Source organism: Adiantum capillus-veneris, chromosome 29 (genome assembly GCF_014529385.1).
Source record: "Adiantum capillus-veneris isolate H3 chromosome 29, ASM1452938v2, whole genome shotgun sequence".
In the NCBI taxonomy this organism is placed as follows: Eukaryota; Viridiplantae; Streptophyta; class Polypodiopsida; order Polypodiales; family Pteridaceae; genus Adiantum; species Adiantum capillus-veneris.
This window is the reverse complement of record NC_140959.1, coordinates 15398673-15413953: the sequence shown is the minus strand read 5'-3', so window position 1 is coordinate 15413953 and position 15281 is coordinate 15398673. Positions and strand designations below refer to the sequence as shown.

At 38.4% G+C, this 15281-nt stretch overlaps 1 protein-coding gene across 1 annotated transcript; it reads right to left on the bottom strand.

The window, feature by feature from the left end:
- Positions 1 to 2029: 2029 nt before the first annotated feature.
- Positions 2030 to 2557, bottom strand: LOC147418812 (uncharacterized). The gene is given in 2 exon segments (XM_086506087.1): positions 2030 to 2113; positions 2180 to 2557. Coding segments are annotated over 2 exon segments (462 nt in total).
- Positions 2558 to 15281: the final 12724 nt, after the last annotated feature.

The window sequence follows — 15281 nt, the reverse complement described above, 5'->3', positions numbered from 1 at the left end:
CCAATATTGAAGAAAAATGATCCGAAGCCTGTGCTTGTTAGGGAGGAGCCTGAGGAATTAGGGAGCCAGTTCAAGAAAGGCAAAGGCAAGGCTTTGCATCACAAGGGCCATCCAACACATCAGATGAGTCAATTATTTTAGAGAAAATCAATGAAGAGAACGAAGAGGAGTTGCAAGTTCTGCTCAGCGCAGCGCCTCTGCATGCACAAATACTGCTTCCTGGAAGGTCATAGGAGGCTTGCATTTTTAATCTCGATCAACAAGACTTCCTGTGTATGCGCAGTTTCACCAACTCCAATAAGACTTCTTGTGCATGCACAGTTTCACCAACTCCAATGCAACGAATGAGGTCATCAAAATTGCTTTGTGGTAATTCTCATGCTCTTTAAAAGTCACGGTTGGTTCATTAAATGGGTCTCTACCAAGACATGGGTCAATACCAAGCGAGACAGTGGCTTATGGAATTGGATAGTGGTACTACTCGCTCGGTATTGACCCATGTCTTTACGGCAGTCAAGTTTTTCTTTATAAGTCACACTTGATTCATTAAATGACTCACTACCATTAAGACATGGGTCAATACCAAGCGAGTCAGTGGCTAATGGAATTCGATAGCTGCCCCACTCGCACGGTATTGACTCATGGGTTTGTGGCAGTGACAGCCCACTGAAATACCTTAATTCTAATCTCTGCCATTGATTCATGTTAGGCACGCTGCCTCAATTCTGCCCCCTGAGGTTCAAGACAAAGTATACATAATAGATCCCCTGATATCACCTTTGCTGCAGAACAACTCGATTTCCTTTTTGAGTTTGATGAACTGGTTTAGCAGAGTCAACTTTGATCTAGCGTGCTTTCTGGTCACTGCATACAATCAATCGTGAGTTTTTTCTTGCCTTGGAAAAACCATGTTGCATTTAAAATCTTCCTCCTCATCTTTGATGGTGTCTTTGTAGTGATCATTGGAGTCTGATGTTATTTGACATGGAAGCTAAGATTGTTTACTACGCAAACTTTGGGCAAAGCAGGGCGTTTCACAATCGTGTAAAAACGTAAGGCCCATCTGGGTACATTTGGAAGTAGTGTCTCTTTGTAATGTGTTGCTGACTCAAGTGGTTATGTATGTAGTGCCGCGAAAAAACTTGTATGCTGTGTAGAGCATGTTTTGTTAGAACATGATCTAGGAAATACCATCCGGCACGAATGGGTAACCGTGCCCATGTAGATTGATGACTATAGTTGTGGTTGGTGAACCGGTTTGAATGCCCTGTTGCTCCTCAGTCAAATTATGGATGTAAAAAACGTAAGTAATCGTGCTGTTTCATTGTTTGCTGCAACGTTTGTATGAAGCAACAAACATTTGTATCACGCTTCTACAAGAACTTCAATTACATAACTACACCCCCAACGATGTGCGATATTTTTTTTTGTAATGGCCATCCATCATATTATAATCTCGGTAAACAGACGCACAAGAGAGGAAGGGACGAGAGCTGAGAAGTTTGAACAGGCTCCCGTTAACGAAATGACGCAGCGCTACAATCAGACTCAAGAACATGTTCAAAATATGCAAGAAGCAATAAATCAATATTATATGGATGCCACAGATGTAGAGGAATAGGCTACACGTCGACGACAAGAGCAAGAACAAAGGAAAGCTTCACAGGTGCAAGATGCATGGGAAGCCATGGAAGAGGCCCATGATTTCGAGTGACGTGAAAGGATGCCCGAGACCGGTGTCCCCAGAGGCAGAAGTAGCAGCAACCGGAGCAGAGGGCAAGGGACCAGTGGCAGCAACCGGGGGAGAGGACAAGGGACGAGTGGCACAAACCGGGGGAGAGGACAGTAGAAGGGAAAGGGAGCAATTTACTTGTATAAATCTTGACAGAAACAACACAATATGTAAAGTTTTGAGACAATGAAAATGTACATTGTTTGACCGCCACAAAATGTCTCTGCCTTAGTCATTTTGAGAGTACATCATTGTTTGCATGGCATCAAAGCTCTTTGCGTGCACAAGGTATGTGACCTAGCTTCCAGTGGAAGCAATTAAGTGAAGTGTATTTGTGAGTGACTCCTTGCACAATGTTGTTTTCTCCTTGCGTCTTGGAATCTGAAAAGAAGAAAAAGTTAGATTCTGTCTTAATGTATTAAAGACAATCAAAATTCATCGATTCACCTTTCTATTGTTGAGAATGAATGCATACAATTTCGGCAAAAGTGGAACTTCTTCACATGTAACATCTACCCTGAGCTATGCAAGAGTTGTGCTTTACATTGTCTCCATCACAGTAAGTAGGCTGTCTCGAAAGTAGAGCTCCATTGATAAAGGTTTGTTCTCGAGGCTATTCTCTGTATCTTGGTCGAGTGGAATAAGCTGCCCACTAAGAAGATGATATCTAATATAGTAAAACAACACTAAGAAATTTTGAGATCTTATAATGAACTTGCAAATTATGGAATTCTTTTGCAAAATACAGATTTTGCTCTGTGATTGTTTCCTATCCCAATTATCATCTAAAAAGTCTAAACAGCTCTCAGACCTACAAATGAACATTGTTGCGGTAGTTCTTATTTTCTCATCAAAGAAAAAACCTACAAACACTTCAAGAGGCATAAATAGTGCAAGCCGAACTATTTTTGTGGCAAGCAATTGAATACTTGAGGGACTTTTGTATATCCTGAAACAACTTATTCCTAAAGCTTTCACTAGTTTGTGAAGTTGGCAAGGACCAATCCTTGCTGTCAAAGGATGGAAGTGACAAAGGAGCTACACGACCCAAACCAATGGAAGTTCTCGGTTCCATATGACATATCATAAAAGAAAATTCGATTATCTGCAAGTTCCTTGTGTTGTCTTCCTTGGTACATTTCCTCACCAATAAATGCATGGAAAGCATAAAAAATCCCAACTATGCTCTCAATTGGTTGCCAATCTATCCTATTCGATTAAATAAATATCTGAAACATACCAAAGATGATATCCACCACTTAACCTTCGAATATAATCATGCACTAAGCGAGATGCTCAAAATAACTTATAGTTGGGTCGATGCCTTGGAAAACTTGGAGGAGATGTTTGCAACCTTAAGTCTGCATGCTGGAAAGCATGTTGTATGAGGACCTCTTTCACCCGCTTGCTTTGTGCACACACTTTTAACTCTTGAACTTGTCCCTTGAAAGCCTCCACAAAATCATTGCGTTGCCTCCTCTTCCTCCTCCTAGTTTGCAGTAGAACCCAACTTCCGATAGTTATTCGAGATGGTATCCATGCTTGATCGTCTGTAGTATAACTGTTAAAAATGCTAACAGAGTCAATGGTAGTGCTAGGCCGTCGAGAAGCAGTCATGGTGTGTAGTAGAATACACAGAAAGGTTAGAGCAAATATGAAAAAGGGAAGAAGTTTTGAGAGGGAAGTAGAGCGACTCAAAGTCAAATTTGGACGGGAACAAAGATACTAGATAGAGTCTTCAATGAATGTTTTGAAATTCCTCGGTACAGAGTTAGTACGACTTACAACATTTATGTCTTGAAAGCGTGAAATTGTGCAATTTGATAAACAAAAATATTATTTCCTCCCTTTTTTTAAAAATAGATTGACTTCAAAACGTCAATTTTCAACGTAACGTTAACCTCTTCCTCATTGGTCGAGCGCCACTCTCTCTCTAGAACTAAAAGGCCCAAAAGTGAGTCCAACTTTCTCCTAATGCAGTGTGAGCTAACATCACTCACTTCTCTCCTTCTCGTTCTTCCTACTCCCATGTCGGTTGTCACATTGAAGTGCCGTCTGTTGCTTTGCAACCACAGGTAAGATCTCTGCGCATTGACGTAAACATATCATGATAAACTGTAGCTTTTGGCATCACCAACCCGCAGCTTAATTTCATCATAAGTAGGAATTTAATTTCATCATAAGTAGGAATTTAATTTCATCATAAGTAGGAATTTAATCTACGAAATCACAAAGTGAGTATAGGTGGGGTATTGGGGCATCATTGCTAAGCATTTAGATGCATTCTGGGTCGAAAACGACTAGGTCAAAAACTCACCTGCTGTTAATAATTGTGATATTTGCACTTCATTAAAAGTGAGATTTAAAACCATAAGCATGTGTGCTTAGGTCTTATATACATGTTTTAGAAGTTTTGTAAAATTCGGATGTTGTTTGATGCTGTAACGGTACTGATTTGTTTGTCGATTAGTGATGAGCGTTTGGTGACTTAGGCTATTTGAGTGTAGCTTGAGTTAGATGCGAGTTGTCTATTGTTTTCCAAGAGATTGACACCCTCTTGTAGCCTCTATACACTAATGGAGTCAGCTTCGTCCCATGGATTGACAATTATGTTCGTAGTTCTCGCTATGTCTGCAATAAGATAGGAGTGAGGTTAGAAACTCGTCCCACATTTGGCACTGCTTTCGAGGATGAATAGACCTAAACTAGGGAAAACAAGAGCGTCTTGTGTAGTTGTCCATCTTCCTCTAGGTTCACCTAGACTTAAACTTTCTCTTTAAAACCGCATAGCCTAAGAGTGTCGTCTTTTGCTATGTAGAGGTAGCTTGGAAGTGGATTGTACTTGCTAAGTACCTTGTAGGATTGTAGGATTAGGTTAGGATTTTGAGAATAATTGATGGACAAGACAAATCTTAAGATCAAAGCTCAAAAAATAATAAAAAACAAGAAAAAAAGTGTTTGTGGACACTTTCCACAACCCAATTGTTTGTGGAAAGTGTTTGTGGACACTTTTCACAACCCAATTGCAAAAGAAGCTAGGAGTAGGGTAAGTAGAATCCGAGGTGAGATCTCAAATCATTTCTCACTCCAAAGGAATCATCTGTGAGTTGTTTATGTGAAGTTGCAAAATTTCAGGTCTACAGTTTGAAACAACACGGAAAGACTGTCAATCACTAAACCGGCTGGAGATTATGCTCATAAAAGTTGTATGAACCAGTGGGTAAGGTTAAGAATGCATTTGAGGTAAATTTTCAAGAGTTGCCAAAAACTCAAATTATATACATTTTCTTGAGAATTTAGGCCAAATTAAGTTTTGACTTGACTCAGAGGCTTAAAACATGTCACAAAAAGACAAAAAGTGCAAAAAATGTTTATTTCAGGTCAAAAGTAAATAATCACATTTTTTGCTTTTGGATCAAAATGGATTAAGGTTGATACCAAAGACTCTATGCATGATTACAAACATCTTTTGTAATCATGATTACCAAAGACTCTATGCATGATTACAAACATCTTTTGTGAAGGCTCATAGAGTTTGGATTACAAAACATGCCAAAAACTTGATAAAAATTGAAATCCATATTGATTGTCGAGAAATTGAGTTTGACTTGATGAATCTTGTTCAAATTCTGTGAAACTTGACTCAAAGGCTTAAAACATGTCACAAAAGGACTGACCGTTGAAAAAATTGTTCATTTCAAGTTAAAAGTAAATAATCACATTTTTTGCTTTTGGGTCAAAATGGATCAAGGTTGATACCAAAGACTCTATGCATGATTTCAAACATCTTTTGTGAAGGCTTATAGAGTTTGGATCACAAAACATGCCAAAAATTGAAATCCATACTGATTGTCGAGAGTTTGTGTCTAACTTGATGAATCTTGTTCAAATTCTATAAAACCTGACTCTGAGGCTCAAAACATGTCACAAAAAGACTGACCAGTGAAAAAATTGCAAAAAGTGTTCATTTTAGGTCAAAAGTAAATAATCACATTTTTTGCTCTTGGCTCAAAATGGATCAAGGTTGATACCAAAGACTCTATGCATGATTACAAACATCTTTTGTGAAGGCTCATAGAGTGTGGATCACAAAACATGCCAAAAACTTGATAAGAACTGAAATCCGTACTGATTGTCGAGAAATTGTGTCTGACTTGATGAATCTTGTTCAAATTCTATTAAACTTGATTCTGAGACTTAAAACATGTCACAAAAAGAGTGACCAGTGAAAAAATTGCATAAAGTGTTCATTATAGGTCAAAAATAAATAATTGCGTTTTTTGCTTTTGGCTCAAAATGGATCAAGGTTGATACCAAAAACTCTATGCATGATTACAAACATCTTTTGATACCAAAGACTCTATGCATGATTACAAACATCTTTTGTTAAGGCTCATGGAGTTTGTATCACAAAACATGCCCAAAACTTGATAAAAACTGAAATCTGTAATGATTGTCGCGAGAAATCGAGTTTGACTTGATGAATCTTGTTCAAATTCTGTGAAACTTGACTCAGAGGCTTAGATTGAAGTGTTAAACATGTGTATATGATTTGATGATAAAAAAGATGCAAAAATTTGCTAGAAGTAAATAATCACGATTATTTACTTTTGCCTTATTTTTCAACTTTTTAACCAACCTAGTATACCACCAGTTTTATCATGTTATATTGAGAACAAAAATAAAATTTGGTAAGGTTTGGATCATCGAAGTGAAAATGGTGGCCAGATTTGTAAAGTCAGAGTCTGTAGACACAACACTGTTGACCAATTGAACAAAGATTATCCAAACGTGGTAATACTTGGCTAGGGAGCTTAAGTTGAGTTGCTTAACTAGTTTGTATCAATAATTTGGCAAAAAGTTGCAAAAATTCCTAGTAGTAAATATCAGGTAGACTCCACACATCAAATTTGGTGAAATTTGGATCACAAAATTGAGACTTAAGCCAGATTCTTGGAACCAGAGTCTTCGGACATTAAACAATTGATAACTTGGACAAATCTTGTTCAAACTCAACCAAACTTGTCCAGAGACCACAACAAGGTGATTACATCGCAAAACATGCCTAAAAAGTGTAAAAATTGAGAAAAGTAAATAATCGTGATTATTTACTATACTGAGACCCAGAGACAAGATTTTTGACTTTTTAGCTTGTCTAGTGTTAGAACAACATATTACAAGGCCACTAATCAATTTTGGGTTCCATCGGGCCCAAATTGGTATCTTTTAGCTCAATTTTTAGGTTGCAGATTAGTCCTTTAACTCTTTGCGAAGGTAAAATCTAAAAGTCTCAATTGCTGACTCACTTAGATCAAACTGAAGTGATGAACATAGACCGATCACAATAGTTAACAAAATTTTGAGCAGTTTGAGAGAACGATCTGAAACCTGTTAAAATGGGATCGAGCATATAATTGATTTTTAGTAAAATCAAGCCATTAGGGTAGTTTCACGCATGGAACTTGCGAATCGGGACACAAATCACATTGGATTGCAGGTTAGGTTATTCAAGGCCCATAATTTTATTACTTCAAAGGCTGCAATCAATTCGTACACTTTCAATCTAGAGTTAATCAACTCTTGTGAGTCCAACTGCAAAAGTACTTTGGCAAAATAAGTCTTATGAAACTCAAGCAAGAGTAATTCTGCTAATCAACACGAGGATTTGCTAAGAGGTAGTTCTTAGAGGCCAAGACAACATGGAGTCAAGTCGAGCCAAGAGTTCAAATGCACGAGAACCAAAGCCAACCAGTAGTAGTAGCAACACATGCACAATTCAACAGACCACATTTTACAGCTATATGGCTACATTGAAGATAAGGTTTTGTACAATAGATTAGGAAGGCCATAGGTATCTTATGAGTGGCAAAAGCAGCACAGGAGCCACGATCCTATTGATCATAGTAAAGCCAGATTCAGAGAACTCCTAGATGTTCACAGACTTCAGTGGAGCTAGGTATTGCAAACTCAAAGACGAGGTGCAGATAGAAGTGAAAAAGATGGATCCAAGTGGTTATCCAGAAACCCACACAAGCCCGCAAAGCATCCATTTAGTGCATATGCAATCGAGATCATTGAACATGATTACATTGGTCAAATCTACAGCTGAGAGCTAGTAATGGAAGATCCAAGAGATCAACCAATTGAAGCCAATCTAATCAAAGAACCTAGTCAAAGATAGTATAAAGGTCAGGATGAAGCAGTCTATAGCCTGATGCTCAGTGTTTTAAAAAGAGATGCCGACAACTTGGCGAGTAGAGAAGATGAAACTTCTCAGCTAGAGCTTGACATGACATAACCAAATGAAATACCACCAGTCATGGCGTATTGCTCAGATTGTGGAAGAAAAAGTGGACATTTTCATGAAGATTGTCCAAGAAATCGAGACAACATGGACACATCAACTGCCAAGCAAAGCATAGAGAAAAATGGAAATAGGAATCCTAATTTATCACCGAAGGTCAAAAAGAGTGTAAGGTTTGCAAATGATTCTGCATATGCTACCACAAGTGTGCAATCATTCACGAGTCTAAGGGACAGATCAAACAGAATGATATTAGCATTGTATGGTACACATAATTCATATGCTACCACAAGTGTGCAATCATTCACGAGTCTAAGGGACATATCAAACAGAATGATATTAGCATTGTATGGTACACATAATTCATATGCACGCTATGTGGACCAACAAGGGAAATTGTACAAAAAGTATCAACCAGTTTTTGAATGATTCACATCCCAGCTCATAGAAGTGAGTCCAATGATAGATCAGGAAGGATGGCTCATTTCAGAGGATAGAATCTATTATAGCCCATCCTCTCTAGAGCTAAAGGAAATTACCCAAGTGAACCCAAAAATTTATTCAGAGCCAAACTCTCCTCCATCGAAAATCAAGCTTTGACGTTGTGACCAAATGAGCATATACTTTGACCAAAACAGTCGTAGATATAGACGACAGTCTAAAATCTATGATGCCTTGGGTCCTAAAACCACAGAAGCTCATATCATAGGAGACCCATGGGATAGAAAATATTAGGGCAAAGATAATGCTATCTATAGCTTGGACTTGGGGAATAATTTGTCATGTTTCATGAAGATACATCGAAAACTATACAGAAGGTCTACAGATGCCAAACATCAATAGTGCTACCCAAAGTGTGCCTTCACAATCCCAAAAGGTGGGACTAAACCAGAGCCAAACAGTTTTAAACTCTCATAATGGAGTAGGCTATAGTGATCACCCTAGGAAGGGGGGAGTTTTAAATCCATCAAGCTCAATGCTAGTACCACAAGTTGCTACACCAGTAAGAAGCTCAAGAACTTCTAGCCAACAGACCCCTTCAAAGCAAAAACCATTGGAAGATCATATGGTGGTTGGAAGTTTTCCACTAACCCAGATCCCATAAAAATATGCAAAAAAATTATCCTATGAAAATCATGAGGGACAAAAGTTTCAGCTGATCTCCACGAGTCAAAGCCAAAAGCCAACAAATCCCATAGTGCTCAAGCAATTGCAAGAGACCAAGCTCGCATATGCATAGATGCAAATGGCAATGATTATCAGCAGGTTCATGACCTTGTACAAGCCCCTATAGATGTTAAACCTGAAGTCAAGGACTATCTGAAGATGATGCAAATCCTCAAGCTGCCAGAACAGGTGACAAAAAAGTCAAAATCAATGAAAGCTAAAGTCCAGAAGGCTACATAAAGGTCACCACCAAAATCTCCTCTGAAGAGACAGATACTTCCAGAAAGTACAGTGGATCTTCTAAGATCAAAATTTACTCAAATGCAAGCAGACAATGCTCAATAGTTACAAGAAAAAGGTGCAGTATCACAGTCATATGAGTCAACATCAACTGAAGCAAATGGTCAAAGCAAAGAATATGTAGGAAATGTTCAACCCACGGACACTGCCACCACAAAAGCACTCAATACAGAAAGATATCCTGAGACAATCAAGTGCAACATTGTTGGTGAGAATGAAGAAAAAATATCAAGCAAAGTAAAGCTAGATCTCTAGTTAGATAAGAACCTCATGTCTTTTTTCACTTGGAAAAAATGTGGCCAACCACAGCTGGAAGATGCTCCTGAGTTTGTGAGAATATCTGAAGACAAATGAGCAGAATGCTGGGGAATTATCTCCACCGCCATTCAAATAGGTTCACAAATGATCACATCCCAATTCCATTTGATCACAGTAAAGGATATACCAGAGGACATCATAGTGGGAATGCCAATGGCCTAGAAGATGTTAGAGATACGGAGTTCAAACATGACGGAGCCATCACAGACAACAAAGAATGAAGACCAAGACTGGTCACTCATGGACGATAGAGCAAAGTCCTCAAGCACAGTTAAAATGGAGACCGATATCAAAGCAAAGATTATTAAAGATGATTCATGTTCATCGAGCAGAACTTCAGAAGAGCTTGAAGAAAATCAGGCAATAGCAAGTGAATATCAATTAGAGCAAAGGGCAACCACTACAAATATTGAGCACAAAATGCCAACAAAGCAAGAAGTGAAGAAGAATGGGGTTGCAGACAACCAAGAAGCTATAGGAAGTGCACAAATCCAGACATTGCTAGTCGAATCAACCAATGTAAGTCAAATTGGGAAACAAATTCCCAAGCCACCCTCCATAGAGACACATTAAGATCAAGATGAGACCATGACAAAAGAAGGACATAAATCTTCAATATAACCTCCAATGAGAATAGTTGTAGTTCTCAGTAGTACAAAAGGAGCAAGTGTTAGATGTAATGCTCTATTGGATAAAGAAGAAAAGTGAAATATGGTTGCAGAGAACATCCAAAGGATCCTCCAACTCACTCCATGCAAACATGATAGCAAAACAATGTTAGGCATGCATACAGGTCAAAAAGACATGGTTTCTATTCTTAGCATCCAAAAGCATGAAGAGCACGTAAAGTTTCAAATAAATCCTTCAAAATAAATGCTTGTAGATGTCATCCTTGGACATTAGTGGTTAGAACAACACAAGTCCTACAAAGAAGATACAATGCTAATACTCTCTTTTCCAAGAGGTAGTCGACACCATTTACAGGTACCGTTGATGGTAGATTCAGAGTTGCAGAAGTCACAAGAATCAAAGACAAATCTTGCATACAAAGGTAAAGCCAAAGTGGACCTTCCACCAATTAGCAGGAAAGGTGTGACAGCATATGCCTCTACATCAAAGAACCCTCTTCTAGCAAGTCAGGCTTTCAAAACTTCAAGTCAATTGTTGACCCAATTGAAACCTCTAAGGAGACACCCAGAAAAGCAAAGATGTATCAGCCCAAGTACTCAAGAAATCAAAAGAAAGTAAAGCAAGTGTTTGTTCAAAGCAATTTAGTCAAAGTTAATGATTCAGTTTGGATTGAAGATAGGAAATCAACACAGAAAGACAGACACATGGGATGGATAGCATCACATGGAGCGTAAAATAACAAGAGTACTATAGAGGTAAGTAATAGAGAGATATGGATACCAAAACCTCAGGAAAGGGTATATGAAGTAACATCAAGTCCCTCCCAAGAAAGAAGGCCCACAAGATATCAACATCGACAATATCCTAGGATACCTAAGAAGCATGTATATGATAGAACAACATAACAGAACAAAGGATGGATCTCAAAGAATCTTTCTCTTGGACAAGGATTCTACACAGGTTATACAAAGATTTCGCTACCAATCAACCACAAGCCAACTCCAGCTACACCAGAACTGCATGCAGATCTCAAGAGCTCAACAAGACCTAGAGCTAAGCAAAGTCAACAAAGGAGTTACAAAGGTCCTCAAGAGATTTGGATTCCTAAGTCTTCCAATGAATGGAGTCAAAAGCCAGATGCCAACAGCCAACAGAGGCCTACAACAACATCAAAGACTCCTATCAACATGCCTAATTGGAGAATCAAATAGATAATGGAGTCTTCACACTCAAAGAAGGACAACCCAACCAACGCGAATGGAGATTTGAAGAAGATAAAATAGGTATGGCAAAAGAAACCTTCAATCCCAACTTGGTCCTTCACTAATACTAAAGCTTACTTTTACCTGAAGAAATGTTTGTAGTAAGCACAAGAATGTAAAAAGTCAAGTTGCCAGGGTGCAAAAAACACTCTTTAGCATAGTCAGAGTCAAAAAATGAGAAAAGCGTTAGTCCCAAAGCTTAAAGTCCTATTAAACTCTATGCTAGGAGTTGTAGTTATTAGGCTTACGCTCAAGCTGAAAGAGTTGAGCATATCTAAGTCATGTCGCTCATGCTGTATGAGATGAGCATAAGTGTTGGACGGGAGCGACTCACACACCCATGAAGTGCATGCAAACACTACCTAGATTAACATAATGTCAATCGAGGACACAGATGACACGATAGGCACACGGAGGAAATCTCTTAAGCTTGTCAGGCTGAGACCATCCTACACATACAACACTCTGGAAGGCCAACTAAACCACAATCAAGAACCTCACTGCCCTCAACTACACCACCTAGCCACATACACACATACGGAAGGTAACTCACCTAATCATGCCAGAATCATACGAAACTGAAGGAACACCATCCCCTCACTAGGATAAACCTGTCCCTAAGCTTCTACACTCAAAACCCTCACTCTAAACCCATCTGCGGAAAACGCATAGGATGATAGAACAGAATTTTGAAAGTGCCCAAAACTGAAATTTATGAGTACCTATACGTAGCTTATGTCTTCATGATTCTATAGACTACTAGCACGCAAAAAACAGACATCATTTGATACACTTACGGCCACAAATAGCTCGTAGATGCGTCGGCGTGTGTTCTTCGTCTCCCGTGGAATTCTTTGTGTTGTCACGTAGCTCTCCTCGAGCCTACAACAATGGTGCAGTTGGATCTCCAATGTGTTGAGCGAGCTGGCGTAGCGAGAGGATGAAGCTCACACTCACTCTCTTTCTCTCTCACACACAATAGACGACAGCGCTAAAAGTTTGATTATGATAAAAGTCCTCCTTTACAAAATGACCTAGGTACCTTATATACTAAGTCTACCTTAGGTTTAACCAAAAATGGGGTTGAAAGGGTCAAATGGGTTTGTATTTACAATTTGGAAGTGCCATTGCACCCCGGCTTCTAAAACTAGAATAACTACTCATTACAAATGACGTTTATAGCCATAATCCGCAGCATTTCATAACTCGCAAAAGATAAGACTTTGGTACGAAACTTGAGTTATGTTGTGTTGTTGATCCAACGGTCAACAATAAGAGTCGAAGTCTATTAACTTACAATTGGTGGAGTGTTGTAGAATCCAACACTCACACACAGTGCATAGTAAGATGAGAGCACATATCCTCGATAACAAAAACCATTCTTAAGGGGTTCCAGCTTGCAAAGCCATGTCATATGCTTTTATAAGTACACCATATTTTTGAAGAACCCCTCAAAATATTTCTTGCACAATATATTGCTTTCCATGCATTTCTATGCATGCATATAGGCTGTCCCACCATTAGACGTATGTATTAGACACTCTTTTTTGCTTCCACCTATGCACCTTCAATGGACTACAATAGGCAAATCAATGTTCCATCCTGCTACCCTCTCATATTTTGTGCCTTTTTAATTCTATATCTATCAGCAAATAATTCCTTGAGTACTTTATTAATATTTCCCATGCTAATAAGTACTCCAATAATGTGCGTATCCCAAAGGTACTTTTTTTCCACTAAATTTTTTCCCTTTGATCATTTAGGTATTAGACCCTAATTTAGATCCTATAGTTCTACTTCCCTTGTACATACTTTTCATAAATAAACAGCAACCTCATCATTATGCTATTACAACGGACAAATGCAACATCATCTCTCACATCAAACAACTTCGGACCAATGAAGATCCTGTAGAAAATTGAACCTCTTCAACAAATTCAATGACAAATGAAGACAATCATCTCATCAAACAACAACCAATCAAAACCTTCCATTGCCTCCACAGACACTTCTCAACCGTGCCCGCCGCCTGAGGATGGGTACTAGAATCAGAAGGAGGGAATGTGAACTGAGCCAACGTCAGTTAACAAGATCTGCTAAAGATTGAAGCCTTATGAATGCACATCAAAGATGAATATGAAGAAGCCATGAAGATTGGAGTTACACACTTTTCACATTTTGTCAAAATGGCCATGTATTGTAATTTCCCAATTTATCTAGCCATTGTGATAATTGTAATGTGTTACGTGCTCAATAAGAGTTCCAAGATGTAAAGAATAGGTCAGTTACTGTACCTAGGTTGTTGATACAGTAAGTTGTGGAGCCTCAAAGGTCTTGGGCGCCGAACATTACACATTTTGGACCTTGGCTAAGGTATAAAATCCAATTTTTGTAAATTTTGGATAATAGAATACACAACGTGAGCTAACGACGCTCATTTCTCTCCTTCTCCTGCTTCCTACTCCCTTGGTTGTCACATTGCAGTTCCGTGTATTGTGTTGTTGCAACCGCCGGTAAGAGCTCTACTCATTGACGTAAACATATCATGATAAACCGTAGCTTTTAGCATCGCTAACCCGCGGCCTAATTTCATCATAAGTAGGAATTTAAGCTAGGAAATCACAAATTAAGCATAGGCGAGGTATTGGGGCATCATTGCTAAGCATTTAGATGCATTTTGGGTCAAAAACGACTAGGTCAAAAACTCACTGCTGTGCTGTTAATAATCGTGATTTTTGCACTTCATAAAAAATGAGATTTGAGACCATAAGCATTTGTGCTTAGGTCTTATATACATGTCTTAGAATTTTTGTAACATTTTGGATGTTGTTTGATGTTGTAACGGTTATGATTTGTTTGTTGATTAGCGACTAGCTTTTGGTGGCTTAGGTCATTGAGTGTAGCTTGAGTTAGATGCTAGTTGTCTATTGTTTTCCAAGAGATTGACACCCTCTTGTAGCCTCTATGCACTAGTCAAGTCAGCTTTGTCCCATGGATTGACAATTATACTCGTGGTTCTTGCTATGTCTGCAAGATAAGAGTGAGGTTAGAAACCTATCCCACAATGGTAATAAATAATGGTTTGAAAGGCTACAAAGCGTCTTTTTTGACCCTCGAGGGAGTCAATTATATTTGACTATCACATGAGTGCAATAAAAGGGTTATTATATTTTATTTTTATCACATTTTCACTAGAAGGATATCATAAAATGGAATTGGTAAAAAAATTTACAGATTGAATAGGAAAAGGGTATATTTTGTTTGTAAAAAATTCTCAAATAAGGAGTTTTAAGAGTCCTTGAATGCATGTGATATACACAATTTTCACATAGTGACCCTTGTGATGTAAAGATTAATGGATTATAATGATGTAAAGACCATGACTATACTTGAACAGTGGGGCATAAATTGCCATATCAACAAAAGCACTCTGGGAAAAAGTGAAAATTAGGCAAACAAGCATGAAATTGTAATTGGCTGATGGACACATATAATGACCAATGGGATTGTTAGAAAATTTGATAGTCAATTCATGTGGAATTGACTACCAACATACATTTGTCATTGT